Consider the following 21,480-nt stretch of genomic DNA (forward strand, 5'->3'; position numbering starts at 1 on the left):
TTTCAGAAAAAATCTAACAGGGACAAGTTACAGATGTACTATCCCACTGAACATAGCTGTTCTGCAACTGAAGAATGGAAATGTTCAGGGTAAACATATTTTGAACTACAATAATTTTTAAACTTTTTTTTTATTTACTTATTTTTTCATGTTTTGCTCGTTTCTTTCTAAAACATTTTGGTTTTGCTTAACTTTTGAAGATGTGTATTGTTGGGAGAAAACACAAGTGCAGCGCGCGATGTCAACATTCTCCTTCTCTGGCGCTTTTGGTTTTGGGTGAAAGTATGCTCCTAAGACATAAGTGGAATCATGTCAGATATATAATATATATTTATGCCGTATTTATCATTGAGTCAGTTCAAGTTACATTCTCTTGTTTCACCCAATTGATAAGATGGACAGATTAATTAATCAAATGAAATAGCACTTTTTAAAATCCCATTAGGCTATTTGGGTTACAAAAGCAAGTGTAATTTGTAAATACAAAAATTCATCAAGGTCACATAATAAATATGGTCGCTTTTAACCACAAGGGGGCTATCCCGAAAAATGTTGTCTTGAGAAAATCAAAGTTAAAATATTTGGACCCTTATTCAGTTTCTTTAAAAGATAAGGAGAGTTTTCTCTATAGCCGAACAAATACATGTATATACACTGATGAAACCAAGCTTCCCTTTTATGTTGGGCAATGCCCACTTTTGGTGTTGGTCAACATTTCTGGAAACCCACAAAATCTGGGTTAGTCTGCTTGTCCTTAAAAGCGACCATATATCACACTAATGCCGACAATTGGTGGGGTTTTTTGTTTTTTTTTTACCTCCCCCTTCGAAATGATCTTGTTTTCTGGGAACATTTCCTCCTTTATTTCAAATCTAAGTGAAAAAAAATTCAGTCTGTCTAGGCTTATACTTTTAAAAAATAAGATGCTTCCTGTTGTGACCTCTCGTAGCAGGTTTGTCTTTTCTGGAAATGCTGATCACACTGTCTGATTTCTTTTTTTTTATCTAGCTCTGAGATTGTTTTGTTTTTATCTTCGTTGCCCAGGAGCTGTTGATATGATTCAAGAGGCAAATCAGAGCACATTCACCATGGACGAGAGGGGCGGGGTTCAGAGGAGGTCGGTCATCATGGCCATGTTCCAGAATGCTCCAAGTCTGAACGACGCCAGGACAGTTCATGAGGCTCTGCTTAAGGCTGGTGGTCTCGTTCCAGAGTCAGAGACTATGCTGGTGCATACGCATTACGTCAAAAAAGTGTTGGAAGGGTAGGTGCCAATGGTAGTTTAGTGTTTAGGCTGATGGACCCAAAATCATTGGTTCAAATTTCGGTCTAGGCCAGATGTTGTGCACGTGGTAAAGGTACTTAATACAAATTTTCCTCATTTTGCTCAGGTGAAAATTACCTGGCAAAAGACAGTGAAAGACCTAGTCAGTTTGTTATGGTTCGATAGATGTGTAACATGGCAACTCGCTATAAATGCTTCACAAGAAGCTGAGAATGTTTTATAGGGTAATACAGCCTAGCAACACATAATGAACACGCACATATATAGAAAACAGATTTTCAGGTCCTGAAATTTTTCTTCAATATTTTTTACATTCAAAACATGTGCATTGCATGAACAAGGTGCACATTGCAGTTCAGAAGCGTTTTAAAATTTGTATCTGTAACCAACTAGAATGTATGTTTCTGATCTGTGTCTATCTCCAGTGCTGGAGATGCTGAGCTGATGTCTCGTCTGGTGGATCTGCACAAAGACCACCATGTGTTCCCCTGTCTGGAGCAGGTCCTCACTCGACTTATCACCAACCAGGATGTGGAGAAACTCAAACTAGGTGAGTGCTCCAGTTGTGCTCGAGCACTGGCTCACACAGTTACACAAGATCTGAAAGTACCCTGTAGTGACCTTCAACCACCTACTCTAACGCCAACTTCTTCACCATAAAACAAAAATATACGATAACAACATTTTTTTTATTTTAAAGGCAAAAAGTTCCTTTGTTTTGTTATGGTATGTTTTTGTTTTATGGTGCAGAAGTTGGTGACAGAGCAGGTCGTTGAAGGTCAGTAGGCCTACTGGTAAGTCTACTTCTTTTTTTTCCTCTTCTGTTTCTTTCTGCCTGTCTTACTTTTTGTCCTCACACTAAATGGCCATTATTGATATTGTATGGATGTGCTTGTTGTTTTCAAACCTCAAGCTTCTGAAAGTACTCTGTCACTTTCTTTTTACAGAATATTTGTTAATTATATGTGTACCTCCTCCTCTTCAGCCATGGATCTGGGCATCAGTGTGCAGGGAAACAGCCTCTTACATCACCGCCTGGCTGCCAGTTTTGTACAGGCCGGGATGCCGTCCAAGGCCATCACAGTTCTACAGGTTCATCTTATGTTTTCTTTTTAAATCTGTTTCTTAACACATTACACCCTAACTCGCCCGGGATCGCCTGGGAATTTCCTTACGCGCTCCACCCTAACTCGCGCTGACCTAGCGTCTTTAGAAACGAAGTCTCGCCTTAACGAGACCCTGGGGCCAAGATTTTGATTTGCGTAGTCATTGCAAATTGTTTCTTCTTCCGTGTGATACCGAAATATTAGAGCCGATTGAAGTGCGATCACGTTTCCGACTCTTCGAATGTGTCTCGACTTCTTGAAAAGCAACACAATTGAGTTTGAAAAAGGTTTTATAACGATGGATTTGAGCAAAAACAAGCATATGACAAATCAGAAGAATCAGATTTTGATGAAAACATTGCAGCAAGAGTTTGGGGCGATTCAGATTGACCAGATGTCGAATTTAGATCTAGGGCCCGACCGCGAGGCTGAGAGTGAGAGTGACGAGTTGGACACCCCGACTGAACTGAAGTTACAACATTTCCAACAATTTGCACATACATAAAGTTATATTTTTCTGGAACTACATTCATTTTTCTTTTTAACTTATATTTTTTCAGGATTTTTGGAATTTGTTTAGTATTTTTAAATGTTTTTTAAATGCTTGTATTCATGGGAGGTGGGCTCCTTCCCCTTGCTTAGGATCTAGGAATGAACTTGGACTTTGCGTCCAGACTCTTAGGGTGAAATGTGCTAAGTTGTATTTTGAAGATGCATAAATGCAATATTTGATGGTAACGCCATCATTTATTCAATAGTTTGCATTATCTTCTTTAAGATTTTCTTTCAAAGAATAATCTATTTCATGTCGATAAAGATATGTCTGTAGAATTTTCAGTCTGCACAGCAGAAAGAAATAATGTTCAAACTCATTAGTATCTCAGTGTTACTCTGTCTTTTTTATTTTAAATATGTATATGTGGAAAGTAAAATAAATTCCTTTTTAACTGATCATACAAATAGTAATGTGTGTAGATCAGCAGTACTCTTCGCATTACAAGTTACAATTTTGTGCGAAGATCTTCCTTAAGGATTTACCTTTTTCTTTCCAGCTTTCAGAATTTCTTACATTTCATTAATTATTCATATTTTCCCTCAGACTCCTGGTTTGAGGATCAGTCAGAACCAGCTGTTGGCAAGTTGTCAGTATTTCATAAAGTTTAAGCAAGTAAGTATGGCAGTCATGTGGCCTTTAGTCTGGATTTGTCATCAGCTGTGGCTGGCTTTTCATTACCTTTCATCAGTGACCACTGAGGAAAAGAAAACAATTTCTACAGCTGTTCTCAGAAAGATTACAAACTCTTAATCAGTTATCGGCTGCTTTGAGGGTTTGTTTCTTGTGCCGGTAGTGTAGTATTGTTTTAGTTGCTTAGACGGAGAAATATATTGATTTTGTAATCTTCAGTGCCGTTTGGATGTATGTACTCGATTACGTGCTTCAAAATTGGTTCTCTGCCATTTTTTCACCGATCTATTGGGGAAGTTTTAGATGATGCAAAAATGGCTAGTGCCATTGTTTATTCTTGAGAGGGGGAAAGCTAGTGTTGTTTAAGTCTCTTGAATGAACGTTAATCCTATACAGATGTATTTGGAAATGCCTTAGCTTTGAAGTGGTTAAGAAAGGCAGTCATTTTTATTGTTTGGTGTATGGTGTGTTTTGTTATGAAACCCTTCATATACGATTTTGTTTTGCCCAATTTAAAAAAAAAATTTTTCTTTTAGATTCAGAACTTGGAGTCTTTGGTAGACATTGCTAAGCACTTTCCTGTAAGCCGAGCAATTATGCTGAAGCAGCTGATCATTGGTTATGGTGAGTGTGGCTGAGTGTAGTTCTGGTTGTAGGAGAGTGTGGAACTCACTGTCTGTAGGAAAGTGTTGATCTTATTTCAACCAGTCATGGAGAAGAAACGAGCATTTTTGTGTAGGCGTATCCCGCTTACCGCACTTTGGGTCAAGTTGTCATGTTGTCTACCACGCTGTCTTCCTATTTGTGCTTCGTTAACTTTGTCAGTGTTATGTAGGCCAGTACTGTGCGCTATTCATTGTCTCATCCTGGTCCTTAGAGCACAAAGCACTGTATACCCTAGGAGTCTTAATGTGTTGCAAGTGCCGTAAAACTCTCACTAGAACTAAATTTTTTTAATACCCTAGGAGGGAAAGTAAAAGGGCATTACTTTCACTGCTCATGAAATGGCTTTGAGAGTTCCTTTTCTCAATGTTAAGATTGATACACATACAGTGGAACTCGGATTCAATGAGCTCGGATTCAACGAGATGAGAGAGATTCCCCGGTTTTTTTTCTTCTTTAAAATCAATGAAAATAACCCAGATTCAACGAGCACTTAAATCAGCGAACTCGGATTCAACGAGGTCGCTTCCAGGGTGAACAGCCCCCGCAGGCGTTGCTTCGCTCATTTTTCTCCCTGAACGAACTTTATCTATTCCAGGGAAACCATCCATTGCAACTGCATCGTGAACCATTATTCACTTAGCCGATTGCATGCAACCAATCAGCGGCCTTTTTTCATACCAATACATGCGTGTGTCGGAGACGGATGGGCGGCCTGCACACGTGTGACTGTGTGTGTGTCGGGGAGGGGGGGGGGGGCAATTATCTACACAAAACCTTGTGTTTGCTATAACGAACACTCGGATTCAACGAGATTTTAGGTCGGGCCCAGCGACCTCGTTGAATCCGAGTTCCACTGTACATGCATGTTCACTGTTCTTTGTTAACTCACTGAAGATGTGCTTTCTGCATGGTTACTTTAAAAGACGAGGAATAACTTCCATATATGCATACAGATATTTCAGTTCTTTTTCCTTTATCTGAAACTTTAAAAGGCTGGCAATGATATGCCTGCTATCAAAAATTCAAACTCGTGTTTCTGATTTGTGTATAAAGGTTGGAAATGTGCAACAATGTTTGTCTTTGGTTTGCTGCTGATTGGACGTATATGTCCGCTATATCGACAAAGAGTTAACTGTAACTGCTATCTACATTTTTTTCTGCTTTGAGAGGAAAGAGAGTAAAGAAGTAAAGAACTCGGAAGACAACTTCTGTAACTGAATTTTATTTTTCAGCCTTTTACTGCAGTCTGATACATGTAAACGTGTATTTGATGTCTGCTTCCGGTTTCATTAAGTTGAACATTGTACTTTAAAATAGTGGTGATCGTTGTGGTGTCTTTTCACAGTTGCTGCAGACGACATGACCAAAGCACTGGATGTCCTTCAGACGTTCAATGAAGAATTCATCACACCCCACAAAGCTACATTGAGTCTTCTAGTCAATGCTTTGAAGACAAGAAATATGGATATACCAGACACACTTGAAAGTTTTCTCTCAAATACATCTTCAACCTCAACGGTAAGTCTTTGAACGAGGAGGGTTATTTTTTCTCATTCTGTAATGCTAGTGGTATGCATAACGTTCTGCTTGTTTGTGTTACGCTTTGGGCCTGGAGGAGTGAGCGAAGTAATAGAACGCCTTTCTTCTTTTCGCTACTCAAGGGTTTTTACTCTTTGTCTTGCACTCTCTCCTTGAGGATTGCTTGCTCTTTCTTGTTTATTTTTTTGTCATGTTTTCTGTTCCTCAATAATTCTCACACTCTTTCACTTCCTCTCTCTTTCGCTATCCCCCGACTCTCTCTCTTTCTCTCTCTTTATATACACATATATAATTTTTTTTCATTCACTCTCTTTCTGTCCATTTGTCTATTATTACAGTGGAGTCCACTTATACTTATAACGAGTCCGGAAAAAACGAGAAGTCTCTTATAAAGACTCTATTCTAAAACCCCGTTTTTTTTCTCTTCTCTACGTTTGTAAATAAAATACTGTTATAGCACAATCAGACAAACTCGACAAACAGACGAGTCGGTCATTACGGAATATTGCCAATTATACATAATGTAACACCTCGCCAGTTGAGAAACTAGTTGGTGATCTAGCAAAACAAAGAATGGGAGCTATGAGTGTCAACAATGAAGACCGGAGCGAATGAGTAGGGAGGGTGTGACATGCTCAGACAAGCAGAACGCATCGCGTGATACGCCAGCGTAAGCCTAGTTTGAATTATCGAAGCCTATCAATCATGCCTCTCACTTCTCCGATGGGGGGATGGAGAGGTCACATTGCTGTGATGGATGGAGTGAATGTGTGACGTGCGCAAGCTGACGGAATGCACCACAGGATGTGGTGGGGTGGGGGAAAACACAGCGGGTGAGTTAGCCTAGAGACCTTTCTTTCTGATCGCCAACGCCGAGCTGTCAGCCAAGATCGCTAGATCTAGCGCTAGAGAAAGAAACCTGATTCGATTTTTGATCAAGTAAGACCTAGAGGTCATGTTGAAACAAAATCATCATCAGGGGAGAAAGCAAAAGGAAATAAACAGAACACCAAACTCATAGATTAGGCCTACTTTACAGTTTCCCTTGAATTTATTACTGGATCCTTTACAACGAGAATCCTGCTATAGCGGACATTTTGCTCCGGTCCCCTCCCTCTCGTTATAACAGGATTCCACTGTATTTCACGTTTGTGAGGACCAGCTTTGCAACTAGACAAAAATATCTCGGACATTTGTGAATGCTTGTCTTCACAGCACCCTTAGAACAGGGAAAAAAGAGGAATGTGTTGGACCAGTCAGAATCAGACTCGTGTTGCAGAATGTAGTATGAATTTGTCTTGAAAGAGTCAAACTGTGATGCATGTTCTTTGATTCAGTGCCTTCAAGTATACTTGAAATTGTCTTGTGCCTAGGTTTCATTTTCATGATGAGCAAATTCTGGAATTACTATTTTGAGTCTTTTTAAGAGTGACTTGACATAATTTGTATATTTCCAGTATCAATGATGCTTGTTTTTTTGCAGTGATTTGTGGAGGAGGTTTCTCATTTCATACTCAACTCGTCGGATGTCTCATCTTGATCTTGTGTATCTTGTCTCCAAAGCCTAATAATCATATTTCTTGTCCTTTTTTATGTAATTAAGCAGCACAACAGTGGCAACATGTCGCTTCAATGGTTTTGCTGTTGATAGTTTTTTTGTTGAGAATTTGATAAATGATTTCAACAAATATAGTTAATACAAATGGATGCCAATATCATTCACTATTGCTCATGATGTTTCAATGCTCTTTTCTTCCGAGGGTTTTTTAAAACATGCATACAGTTATGAGAGTTTCTGCTCAAGTTATTGACTTAATATGTACTTGGTCTCGTTTACTGCAGAGCAACATTGTAGGTGAGGAGGAGTCATCATCTTCATCATCAGATGAAGGAGAAAGCTCATCATCATCATCAGATTCTGATAGAGAAACCGAAATTCCTGGGAGCTCCTCACCCTCCAAAAGTCAGGGGTCATCGGCCCAGAAGTCTGCTGAGGGAACGGAGAGTGGGAAGCCTGAGAGTAATTCCAACCCATTGACCACACCAAAGGACAAAAACCCTTCTCTTTAGATTTATTGATTAAGGTGATCAGTAGTCAAGCATTTTGTTTTGAGTAGCTCTGGAAGTTTTGATTTGTCAGGGAAAGTAATTTATGTTAAAATATGTCATATGTGCATAAAGTAAAGCATTTTGTGAAAGAAGATTAACTCCCCCTAGTGATTTGATAAGAAACTACAGATATAGGCCTACATGGGTTAATATTAATAAAAGATAAACCAAATATACGCCTGTTGGTCTCAGGAAATCAGGAATTTGTCGCCTCTCGGCCACTTTGAGTTTTGGTGCTTTTCTGAAAGCTTGAGTGTTCCTGATTATTTAGTCAAAATTTTTCAATTCTTTTTTATTGGATGAGCTATTGCATTTTGAGGTAACAAAATGTGGAAAAGTAAGAACTGAGAAAAACGGATTCAACGTTACACCATTGTTGCTTTTTAATGTCTGAATGCAAATGGAAAATAAATTGAGAAAAGATAATATTTAAAGTGGTTTTCACAAGAAACAGCTCTTGAAATATTGTGTGAAATGGTTGGGGCATCCTGGTGGTTTGCATGACTCAAAATCAACCAGAATTGACCACACTGACTCTATTTTTGCCGATATCTTGGTTCGAGGTTTAGTGACATATTCCTGGTTTCCTCAGACTAGCGGCCACCTCTATAAGACGGTCACCTGTACAATCGACCACTTTCCATTTCCCCCCCTTGCGTTTTTTCTATATAATTTAACTGTGTAAAACGGGCACCTGTCCAACGCGGCCGCAGCCACCATATTTTAACACACAACCCCTATCACACTAAGCAATAACACCTGTCTTAGACGGCCACCTTAGTGACTTCATTGCGTTTTGTCATAAATTGTGCATTGGCCCCTGGTGTTGTGGGCGAGCCGTCATAATTCAATCACCTGTGGTTGCTGTTAGGTTGTCATTCCAACCGATCATGTTGCGTAGGTCCCTCCCACTGTTGACCAATTTTCAGCTGCTGGTGAGGTAAGTGAGTGATCCCTCATAACCCAGAAGCCCCGCCCAGAACTCATACGCAAATCGTATGTGAGATGAGTGGTCACTGTTTACCCAGTCTGTAACAAAGGACGTCAACATGAACTTGTGACAGAAGCGTCGCTCGTTCTCCGAGTGGTGGCGACCTATGTGTTTGTTTTAACATGGCACTCGGTCTTCCTCGTCTGACACGTTTCGTTTCATTGCCACCCTTGTGCAAAATCAGCAACAAAATAAAAAAATTTTTAAACACAAACCAACAACAACAAAAACAACAACAATGCGGCTACTTTCGATTGGGACTTCAGATGGGAATGGTTTGTTTTCTTCATCTTGATCAGTCCTGTCTAAGACGGCCACCTGTCTTATACGGCCACTTTTCTCCTTGACAATTGGTGGCCGTCTTACACAGATTTGACTGTATATTAGTGACTATATATATATATATATATATATATATATATATATATATATATATATATATATATATATATATATAAATTTATATAGTCTAGCATGCACATAGCAAACATGCACATAGTGAAGCACACATATAGCGAACAGATTTTCAAGTCCTGCTTTTTTTCTTATAATGTCTATTCTTTGTTCTTAAAATATGTACTTTTTACTCCAACGAAAGATTTCTGTGTCCCACAGATTTTGTTGTGTGCATGCTAGACTGTAGTTTGCTGCCCTGATGACACAATCAAGTATAAATCAAAATGACTTTTTCTTTTACCTCAATCTATAATTTGTAGAGAATGACATTAGCAGAAAGAAGATGAAGCATTCACAATCTATTGAGTCTAAAGAAACCAGACAATTTTGGTTGACATTGTTCGTCAATTGTGTTCAAAGGTAAGAACTGAGAAAACCAGATGCAGCTCCAAAATATGTGGCGGTTCAGTAAAATATACAGTCCAGCAAGCAAATGAAGTCTGAGGGAAGTGGTAATCTTTATGTTATGTACAAAGTACAAAGTTTACTATTAGATCTACATGTTTTTAATACAAAGAACATAATATTAATATATATAACAAAAAGTTCAAGACTTAAAAAATCTGTTCGCTTTGTGCATGTTTTGCTATGTGTTTGCTAGACTATCTGAATATCAGTATGTGAGGGAATCATTGCCCCTGAAATGGATTTTTTTGGGGAAAATCTTTTTTGAAGTATGCGTTATACAGGTTGTTAACAGTTTTCTGACCAAATGAATAATGAGGGGTGTTAGGGGGTGGGGTTGGGAAGTGATAATAAATTATTGAAATCTTTCTTTTGGTATAAATTGTATGTTCCAGTGAAATGAGGGGGGGGGGGGGGGGTTGTTGCATATGGTTTGATGAATGGTGGTATGACTATGAGGGTAGTACGAGTGCCGGGTGTGTTCCAGTTTTTTGTTGGTTAGTGCAAATATTTCATCAGCTATTGTGTGTTTGTGGTAAGCATTGATTACCCTATGTGATATATGTGTTATATCTGTGTAAGAGGACTGAGAGTGAATAAAGAATGCTTATTACATTTTCAAATTGTACTCGAGTAATTTTATTGAGGCATGCTGTATTTGTCATGTCAAGACTGCATTCTGTAATCCTGTACTAGAACTAAAGTCTGGGCATGTTTAGCCTCAACATTTGTCATCCCTGAAGAAGGTGGTATCTCCTAAATCAAATGTTCTGGCCCTAAAGTATTAATAATTAATAGGAACTTAATAATTGGAACTCTCCTTAAACAATGAAGTGATATTAGACTAGAGGTAACCCTGTACACTTTGTACCTCAGTATCTGAACAAAGACATAGACTGCTCCGAGCTAATCAAAATAAATTTTCTGAGACCCATTGTAAATATATACTGTAGACTTTGCTTAAGATTAAGATGATATTGAAGAACAATCAAAGTAGGCCCTACTCTGATATATGTCCTCTAACAAGTCTTCTGCATAATTACCGGTATGGTCAAGGTAAGCACACAAAAAATGTCATTAAAATACCGGCATATATGTTAAATAGTTATCGTAGTTAATTGAAAACGCAGTCCATTTTAACCGTAACGAGAAACTCCATAAATCATTTCAATTCAAAAGACAATCTCTGCAAATTGTTTAGTTTCCAAATATTTCATAGAAAGCCAGGGTGTGTGTGCTGAAGCCTTATGATCTAACTGTTGATTTTTGTGGAAGGCATTTCTGAACTGACCGAACTGCATGTACAGCATCCCAGCAAAACAGACAGAGACACTTGATAAAATAAATTTTCCCATGCAGGAATGCCTCACTCTCCTACACTACACCATAGACACCACCACAGACACTGGTGAGGACAGTGAGAGATTGAGGAAGAAGAAAGTGTTTCAGCCAATATCAACATTCTTGGAAGTGGGATCACACCCGTGAATTGACTCCTAGCTGTAATGTTTGTTCTTTCCTTTAACCCCTTCGTTGCCTTATGACGTACCTGATACTTCACTAAAATGACTAAATCTAATTTTTAGCGCTCTGCTGTACCGTGTACGTCACAGAAGTTGGCAGAATTTGCCGCTTCTGGTTGCCAGTGAGATGTTACATGTACATCACGCCTGGCTCTAATTCTTCTGTACAGAGTTTTAACCACCTACGTAGATTTGTATTCGGAACTGAAAGACACGCGTATCGGTATCAAATTTGCTTGTATTACTTTACTGTTAGCCTTGCAAGCGATCGACAAACACAGATCTAGGCTTGTGGGCAGCCTCGTGCTCTCGTAAAATGTAATCATCGAAATGACTTTAGAAAATCAAATAAATTCTTTTTGACTTAGATTTGCAGGTAATTCGAAATTATGACTCAAGATGGTAGGAAATAGGGAAGAAAAGTGACAATCGAAGACCCGGTGTCCCAAATATGTCATGAATGATCTAGATCTAGACCACGCGGCCATTAACCCTGAGACATTAGGCTGTTGTCCTGGGTAACGAGCTCAGCTGAAAATCAGTGCTGACAGTACGAACGCGTACACTCGGGCAACGAAAGGGTTAAGGAACAGAGGAGACGTAAACTAAGGTCCTTTGAGGAACATTTTTTTATTTGGTTTGGTTCCCTCCTTCTATTTTGCAACAACCTATTCATTACAGCACAGGTAGAGACAAGATTAATCATCACAATACTGTGATCAGCTTGGACTTGAATTTGAAACAAATTACATTTATTCAGGCCACAGAAAAGACAAAGAGATCAACCTAAACGGGAATCTCATTCAAGAAAATAAACAAAATCACTCAAGACTACATTTTCACACAGCACACTTGCTGCACTTTCAGCTCTCAGTTTGGTCAATGGAATCATATCATTGTACTTTGTAATTCAGTCTTTCGCATACAGTAATGCAATTACAAAAAAGTTGAACATAACATTCAAGCATACTTGTGTCATGACTACATAGAATCAGGTGCTTGTCAATTTTTAGGTATATACATGGAGATACTGGTATAAAATCTTAAAATGAGTTAAAGCTTTTCCATTTGTCTTGCTTTTTTATGAAAAAACATACCCATCTATCCTGAATAGAAGTCGAGATATTTGCAACTGAAAAAGGTGAAGTTGCAGTGTCAGAGGTAAAATAAGCAAGAAAAAGGCTACCTAAGTTAAGTGACTTCCAAAGTTTTAATTTAAGTGTTCTTCAAAACTGCAAATTTACTTTTTTTTTTCTCCTTTTTTCAGTTTAATCCATGCAGAAATATTTTGAACGGACTTGAAAGGTATTGAGCCAAACAAATAAAATCAATAAAAATTGCCCAACCGGCAAAGAAATGTTGAATTCTATTTTCTTCTTTTGATGAGCGCCTGATTTCACCATGATGTCACACATTCTAATATGACATAGAAACAACTCTCAGACAATATTACAAATGGGCTTCATGTGAGATAACATCAAACCAGAAGTAGTATAAAAGTATTCATGAATATATGAAAAGCATGTTTAGTTCTTTCTCTCTTCCATTCTTAATCTTAAAACAAAAGTAACCAACAAAATGTCTGACCTGACAAGTCATGCATCCTTTCTCTGCAGCAGAGTCAAAAACAGCTGAGTGAGAACAATCTTGAGGGACTAATTTTACTTAAAATCACTTTCCGAGATTTCGTCCTGAAAAACTAAATTTGTCAAATTGAAGCAGAAATTCCATATGATTCCCCTGAGTGTGTTTTAAAAGATAGTGATACTGAAGATAGCCTAAATACTTGCTAGTTTTTGCAAACTAGAATATGATTTTTACCTTTAAAATCATGATCTTGTTCTTTTCTGTCAACCTATCTGTGCTAGATCTTTCACAGTATGTTCCTCTGACTACACAGGTCAAGAAAATGTAAAAAACTCAATTTTCAAAAATAGCAACACATTTAGTTCCAAATGATAGCAAAACTTGAAGGATGCAATTCCCAGTAACAAACTACCTGAGGTATACTTGAAATCATTCTTGCATGTTATATGAACTATAAAACTACACAGAATGTACGCCATACCTCGCCATAAGACTTGTTGGGTGAGCCACTAATAAGTGAGGGTGACAGATATAGTGCAATTCATTGAGAAGACAGGTGAAAACAAACACTTTTTGTTTAACAAAATCATCTCACTTTTGGAGAGATAAAAACTAATTATGGAAAGCTATTTTACACATTAACTTCCACATTTTAATTTGACAAGTAAGAAACTTTTCAAACTGGCTCAACAATAGGTTTCACAATTCTCAGAAGCCTTTTTGTAAAAAAAAAAAGCAGACAAGTAGAGACACTGAAGCAATGCTCCATTTGAATGGTACTATATCACTCCGTTTAGGAACAGAAACAGTAGCCATAATCTTACTGCCTCATGTCATTCGAAATGTAAACTGCACCCCCTTCCAAAATCCCATAAATCATAGAGCCAATATGGCATTTTAACAACTAGTTCAACTAGCTATCGTTCTTGACACAGTGAGACAATTTCTCAAATTAGTACTTTTGTCCTGACCTGATATGAAACCAGCAGAACAATGACTGAAAACTTGTCTTTGAAAACAGTTGGTCATATTTTAGGCATTGACTTTGACTTTGATAAATATGTATGAATTTTTAGAGTTTGGTTTTACAGTTTAGACTATAGTGGCTTCAAAAATTGCCATGGAATTGAAAAATTAAAATGGTAAGTACGAGCAATTTTTAACTTTTGGAAACAAAAAGTTGCTTGCACAAAAAAATCATTTTAAAAAAATCTTTACTTAACTACAGAAGGATGAGGAGAGAAAATAAAAATATAGACAGTGTCATACATCTTTTGGATCTACAAGACGAATGTTAGATGCTCCAGACCTATTCTGCATAGCTTTCTGAAGCTGTATGGACTTGAACCTCTCCTGAGCCAGCTGATACCTACAGACACCCCTGGAGAATAAATGAAACATAAAAACATTATCTGAGTTGTTGTTATCGATCCAGAAACATTATCTGAGAGGGTCTTACCTCTTCAACCACAACAATAATAGAGTGAAGACTAATATAACCATGGCAGAGCAAGACTGCTGTTTTATCAAAACTATTGCTTGACTTTCTAGCAGAACCCAATGTTTACGTAATGAAAATAAAAAACTTTTGCAAAGATATACAACTACAGAAATACTCTTTTTCTTGGTTTTCCTACTAAAATAGCAGGCTAAGTACCCTTTCTGTACGAAGAAAATTCAACACCGCACCAAAAATAGGATGAAAAACAAATTGTACCCTTCACTTACACTTACAGAATTTCAAGACAGGCTGTTTAATATTAAAAATTTGCAGAATGCATTCAGGACAAATATAATACATTATTATGCTGACTTCTATTTATGCAGAATGCAAAAAAGGTGCAAGTTAACAATTAAGCCTCCAGAATTGAAACTGAAACATAGAATAGAATAAAAATTTGGTCAAATTTCACCCAAATTTAAGGACACAGTCATGCACAAAATTAAAATTTGAATGTAAAAGAAATCAACAAAAACCATGCTTACCATGTTCCAAACAAAATCACCATATAACTGCCTAGCCCATACTTGGAAGCTTTGGAAACATTACCTGAAAAAAGAATTATGGATAAACTGCAATAGTTGTTTTCAAATATTAGACATCATATGGCCCGCTGATAAGCCAAGACCATGACTAAGAACATTTTATTTTTGACAAACATTGTTTACTTCATTCAATTGATCAAAATTGAAGTAGCATCCCAAATGTAATTAGTTTAAATAAGGAACATTGGACTGGTTTGTTCAGAGTAATCAAAGGCATACTTCTACTTGAGTATGTTTTCATCTTTGATTCCAATGGCAAGTTTACACATCCATAAAACTTTCAAAATGACAATACAGATCAGATGAAGATAAATAAATTGCGTCAAAGAAAAATACTAAACAAACTCACAAATTGAAAGCATAATTATAAGGTTCTAAAGCTTTTTTTCATACCACACTTAACATATTTCCTGTTACATGTTCCAACATGACAGCCATATGACGTTGAAACAAAACAAAGATCTTACATCATTGTTCATTTGAAAGACATTATTTTAGAAATTAGGTGAAAGTTCACAGTATAAAAAAGATTGTCGTCAAACCTGTCCAAGACCATGCATTGTCAAGAAAAAAAGTTTGGTAGTCATTGCAGACAGGTGGTTCTCATGGACAGTGTCATTGTAATATTTAAAAAACGCAAGGGGGAAAGTGGGAAGCGGTCGTATGTACAGGTGATTGTCTTGGATAGGTAATAATTATTACTGCAGGTTCCACTGTGTTAAACAATTACTATGCAAAACTGAAACTTTTCCTCAAATAGTCTGTATTTGCCATGCACAGACAAAAAGATCAAGTTCTATCCTTGAGCCAGCAAAACATTATATGAATATACATAGCTTTCCTATTTGTCATTTCAAGTGAAGCCAAATTTTAAGTAAATTAAAGTTCATAACATACCTCGGAGCATTTAGTCAGTCGTAATATACTGGTCCAACAGTCTTGCTTTTACTTTTATACTCTCATACCATAGAGCTCCTAGTACATGTAGTTTAAATCTATGTCTCACACTCACATACTTCATGAGACTCACTCACATGGACCGCTCCTTTCAGTTTGGAGATTCCTCACAACTACCAACAAACATGTGAGGCTAAAGCTCATTTAGTCCAGAATCTTCGCATTTTTAATCAATGCTTCACTATACCACCTGTATACTTACTTGTAAACAAGAAATATCCCAAGCCAACACTGATGCCACCACTAATGCCATACATGAAGGATTTTCTCATGCATGGGATGAGGAATATTCTCTTAACAAAGCCAGGCTAGGAAGACAGAAAAGAAATATTATATTTAAAATTTAAATACTGATACTGTGCATTGTTTTATGGTTGTTTGTAAAGATGATATACACTGTTTTGTACTGTCTATTTCAAGCTTCTATTTTTTACGGTTACTGTGGAGAATCTTTAGATCTTATTTAATTTCCCTGCTCCAGCTACCAAGCTGTGATGTAGTGTCTGCCAGAGGGCAAAATCATCAGTGTAAAGGGTCTTTCGGATTTCATTCCATTCATCACATCATTTTATAAATCAAGAACTAAGTGCAACTGAGACAGGATCCTTGGGGTAGGAACTTGCAAGTACTATAAGCGCTACAAATACACCTTGAAAATATCTTCAACATAAATACTTTAAAGTGGGAGAGCCTAGCTCCTGACAGACCCAGTTGAAAAGTAGCAGTCATAGTGGGCAGCAAGTCATAAGTATACGAGGTTTCATGAATAAAAAATTAAGAGAGCAGTCAACAAGCTGTGCACACTGACTGTGGAAGTGAAGCTATTGAAGGCTCAAAATGAGGCAAACTTTCCCCTGCCAGAATTGGTCTCATTGGCCAGAGTAGAAGCCACGTGACATCCCTTTAATTCTTATATTTCGCTTGAGAAATATTCTCTGGAAGCATTGCTCATCATCTGACATTAACTGACGAACTACTATCATTATTATTTATTATTATTCCAGTTTAACAGTATGCTCTATAACTAAGCGTTTTACAACCTATAGGGTCTACACTAGTATTACCCAGCAGACCTTAAAACTCTCAGATATATATGAGGGGGTATCAATAAGTTTTTTACTTAAGTATGAAGGAGTGGAGCTATGAACTTGAAATTTAAACATATAAACTAAGAATGCACACCAATAATTGGGAATTTCCGATGGCTAGTCCAGGTTGTACAGCAGGCAGTTTAACATCACCCTTAAAAGCAGGATTAGCACTTTTCATTTTTGTTCACAAAATGGAAAAAATGGAAATGAGGGCTGTGATGAAGTTCCTTCATCTCCAAGGAAAAAAAACACCGTCCGTCCGCACAAGATGAAATGTCAGTGGTGTATAGAGATATCTGCCCAAGCTATGATGTGGTAAAATATTGGTGCAAGCGATTCAAATGTGGTAACATGTCCATTGAAGACAACCCTCGAGAAGGTCACCCTGTCTCAGCCGTGACTGAATACAATGTTTCAAAAGTCAAGACGATTGTGCTGAATGACAGGCACTTTACTCTCGGATAACTTTGGCTTTGTACTGAAACTGGCTTGAGCTATGGATCTGTTGAGACAATTCTTCATGACCATTTGAATATGTCGAAAGTGTCTGCAAGATGGGTGCCCTGTCTCCTAACCCCTCATCAAAAAGAACAGAGAGCACAGTGCAGTCAGCAAATGATTGACATGTTTGATGAAGATCCTGACAACTTTTTTTTACATTTAGTAACAATGGATGAAAGCTGGGTCTATCACTTAGACCCAGAGTCAAAATCTGCTTCAATGCAATGGAAAATACCATCTTCCCACATCCCCCTGTGCAGAATTCATCTGGCAAAGTGATCTTTTTTTTCTGAAGGACTTTTCAAGGTCATTTATCGTTGGTAAAAATGTGTTCTTGTGGCTGGTGTCCATACAGTGGAAACCATAATTATATAACAGGCCCGGTAATTACAGGGATCCGGTAATAACAGGGATGTTTAAAATCCCCGTTTTTTCCTACACTTTGTCTCTATTAAAAGTTATCGGCAATAACAGGGCCTCATTGGAGCCCAACCGGTTATAGCAGGGACAAAGGCTCGTTAACAATGTGTAAAAAGTATAAATGAGAGATAGAGAGAGAGAGAGAGAGAGAGAGAGACCGGTCGACCTAGATCTAAGCCTACTTCTTTCATTATCTCACCAACGATGTCAAGCGCAAGAGAAAATGCCTTTCAATTGACAAAAAATACGAAATAATCCAGACTTGACAAAAAGCAAGCTCCACTGGCAGAGATTTGTCGTCAGTTCGACATTCCACAAGGTTCGATTCACACCATTATCAGGGATAGAGAGAAGATAGTGGCAGCATACTCCAATGGAAAGTTTGCTCTGGATCGAAAGAAGATGAGACTACCCGATGCAGATGCTGTGGACCAAGCTCTTCAGATGTGGTTTAAGGACGCAAGGAGAAAGTTGGTGCCAAAACTCCTGTTCGTGGGTACTTGTGGCTAGGGAAACTACCCATGAACAAGTACAGCTAGATTAGTCCACAAATGTTCACTTTCCTTGCATTTCTGATTTAACAGGGATCGGATATAACAGGACTTTTTCTCTACTCCCACCATCCCTGTTATATCAGGTTTCCACTGTACTAAATTTCAAGTTCGTAGCTCCACTCCTTCATTCTCAGGTAAAAAACTTATTGATATCCCCTCGTACATTCTCGGCTTCCCAAGAAGCATAGTGTAAGCTGCCAAATGAGGGCTCAAACACTAACAAGAAGCTGATGAGACCTTTTGATGTCTAGTCTACAGCCATTCCCATCTAGGTGCAGTCAGGAAAATGTGCGTTGAGTGCCTTTCCATGGATGCTCATTGATTCAATACATCCTGTCTCTAACAGTACAGTAACAGTGTCACTGACATCTTAACCATCTCATAAAGCAAAAACTACCATCCAGGTTGGAAGGTCAAAACCGAATTTGGCTTTTGTTTGTTTTTTTGGTTTGGTATTTAAGTGTTTTACGGCCCTCGTCCTTTATAAGGTCAATATGAGCGCGCGGGATACACTTAATATTTTCATGGGGTAGGAAAATTCTTAATTTTGTTCGGGAGGCAGCCGAAGCCTACTCTTATCGATTTTGAACCGCCAAGGGATCTTCAACGTGCGCAACTTGCACATGGGACCTCCAAGATTTTTCACCCTTGTCTAAGAACTTAAGAAAGCTAGGTGTAGATCTTTCCTATCACAAGATCAGGGGTGTGGCTGAAAGACAGCAGTAAGGAGCCAAGGAGTAGCATTTGAATGGCTGCAGAAAGAGTCAGGAGCCCAGAGGAAAGGGCAAAGGAGGTGAGAGGGAAGGGTAGAAGTGGAGACAAAAGCAGGCGACAGAACATGGTTAGAGCAGGAAAGGATGTGAAAGGAGAGCCCCAAATTTGGCTTTGAAGTTGGAGATTGAGGTAAATTTTTATTTTCACTCCCGCACACAGATGCAATGCTTTGGTGGCTATCTGCAGTATTTTTGGCTGTAGATTACACATATGTGAGGCAGCGTGGTGAAATCAGGCGCTCGTCAAAATAATGAAAGTCAAGAAACTAGCATTTTTCGGAGATTTGGGAATTTTAATCTAATTTTTGTTTTTTGGCTCAACACCTTTCATGCCCAAGAACACATTTCGGTGCGGATTTTACTTAAAAACATTGATTAAAGGCATAAAAGAAATAAATTTTCAGTTTACACGGACTCTCGAACTAAGGAAATAACTCAATTTTAGCAGCCATTTTCTCGCTAATTTTACCTGTGAAACAAGGCACCCTCCACCTCCTTCAATCGCCAATATCTTGACTTGTTAGAGATAAAAATTGATTTTTTTTTTTCAGCACAAAAAAGCAAGGCAAATGGACAGGCTTTAAGACAATACCAATAACTCCATATCCCCAAAATTGACGAGCGCCTGATTCCACCGCGTCGTGACACATATAGCAACAAAAACTTTCGCAAATGAATTCGTTTTTTAAAAAAAATTTCAAATCTAATTGCAAAACATCAAATTATGGGTCAAAACAGGTGACCATGCCCCCCCTGTAAACCCAAGATTTTTTTGTTACCTTAGGGTAGCATGCCCCCCTGAAAGTGAAACCCCCTGATTGGTCTAAACACTGGAAAATATGCAAGTTGGCTTACTAGTGTGCTAAAGTTCGATTAAAAACCATCAAATATTTCAAAAACTATTAATTGCGACGGAAATAAAGTCTAGAGATTCTAGATCTATTTGAGTTCAGCGCATCAATAACATGGTAGAAAATGGACCTCTAGAACCTAGATCTAGATCTAGAATCTTGTAGCTAAGTGTGAGGCAGGAGGGAAATCAAAAGAAAACAGAGATTGAGCATGGGCGTAATGAGTATTTAATTTTAATCACTAATAATGACCAACCTGACGGCAAATTATTATTTAGTAATAATTAGATGTAGCCCAACAATTCTATTATTACATATTATATAGGCCTATAAATTATAGCAAGTGGCTATTCTCTGGCGTCGCATCGGTCAATAGATCAGTAAGCTATTCTCCGGTAAACAGTCCAAACGGCTATTCATCAGCCTGACATCAAGGCTTAGAATAAGCACCTTCCTTTCGCCAACTCTTTCCATCTCTCTCTCTCACTGGCACACACACACACTCTCTCTCCCTGTGTGATTTTCTATCTATCCTATCTGTCTGTCTGTCTATTCTCATCTATCTCTATCTCTCTCTCTCTCACACAAATACACACAAAAAAAACACACACAATTACTTCTCTGACTCCCGCCTGCCTGTCAAGGCCAACCCTGGCTGAGAGTGATACAACGTCTGAGCAGATAGATATAGAACGAAGGCTGCTTGATGAAAATTTTTGCTTCTGGAATTGAACACGGGTCTTGTACGTGAGACAGTGAAGTGCCGAACCGCTACACCACAGACACAGGACAGGTTGTTTGTTGTGTAAATAACATTATATTACGTTATAATATGTGTGTATAATTCATTAGAATCGGAAGGACTTCCGTAACGAGCGACCACCTCATCAAACACAATAGAGAAGAGGCCTAGACCTAACCCTACCCCTACCCATAGCCATAACCGTCCCTACCCTTACCCCTACCCCAAGCCCAAGCCCTCAATTCTGCTCTGTCTCATTGACATTGTGGTCGCTCGTTACGGAAGTCCTCCCTTAGAATCTATAGTAGTAATAGACGGAGAATAGAACTAGATATCTAGCTTAGAAGATCTATTTACCGGCCCGGCGCCGGAGAATAGCCACTTATTTGCTAAAAATATCTCCTTGTGCAGACATGAAATATGAAACTGGAAGATTGCCTACAATTTACACACAAATAAAAGCTGAACTTCTAGAGATGACAGAGCAATATTATTCCCCGCATTTACCTCTTCATCCTCAGTATTTTCACCAAGTGAGTCCATTTTCGGTAAAGAGTGACTCTGGAAAAAAAAGTTAACCGGACAACAGAAAGTGTCCTCAAAGTGTCATTAGTTCAACTTTCGGTTTCCTACTTTCGTTTCGTAACAATAATCTCCGATTCCGTACATGTAAAAAGATAACATAACCTCTT

At 38.2% G+C, this 21,480-nt stretch overlaps 2 protein-coding genes across 2 annotated transcripts in view; one reads left to right on the plus strand and one right to left on the minus strand.

Moving 5' to 3' along the window:
- Positions 1–8,299, plus strand: part of LOC101858622 (leucine-rich PPR motif-containing protein, mitochondrial) — a 39,750-nt gene extending 31,451 nt beyond the window's left edge. The window contains exons 22-29 of the mRNA XM_005095868.3: positions 7–89; positions 1,045–1,264; positions 1,711–1,835; positions 2,271–2,377; positions 3,491–3,559; positions 4,114–4,201; positions 5,589–5,761; positions 7,625–8,299. Of these exons, the coding sequence (XP_005095925.3) occupies positions 7–89; positions 1,045–1,264; positions 1,711–1,835; positions 2,271–2,377; positions 3,491–3,559; positions 4,114–4,201; positions 5,589–5,761; positions 7,625–7,852 (1,093 nt within the window). The 3' untranslated portion in view covers positions 7,853–8,299. The remainder of the gene's footprint in view (positions 1–6; positions 90–1,044; positions 1,265–1,710; positions 1,836–2,270; positions 2,378–3,490; positions 3,560–4,113; positions 4,202–5,588; positions 5,762–7,624) is intronic.
- Positions 8,300–11,880: 3,581 nt separating this feature from the next.
- LOC101853545 (cytochrome c oxidase assembly protein COX20, mitochondrial) lies at positions 11,881–21,436 on the minus strand. Its single transcript, XM_005095850.3, has 4 exons — positions 21,296–21,436; positions 16,059–16,164; positions 14,840–14,903; positions 11,881–14,234 (listed from the first exon to the last, which is right to left on the minus strand). The coding sequence occupies exons 1-4, from the start codon at positions 21,329–21,331 to the stop codon at positions 14,117–14,119; spliced, it is 324 nt and encodes a 107-aa protein (XP_005095907.1). The 5' UTR covers positions 21,332–21,436; the 3' UTR covers positions 11,881–14,116.
- Between the last annotated feature and the right edge of the window lie 44 nt (positions 21,437–21,480).

This window comes from Aplysia californica, unplaced genomic scaffold (assembly GCF_000002075.1).
Source record: "Aplysia californica isolate F4 #8 unplaced genomic scaffold, AplCal3.0 scaffold00115, whole genome shotgun sequence".
Classification (NCBI taxonomy): domain Eukaryota; kingdom Metazoa; phylum Mollusca; class Gastropoda; order Aplysiida; family Aplysiidae; genus Aplysia; species Aplysia californica.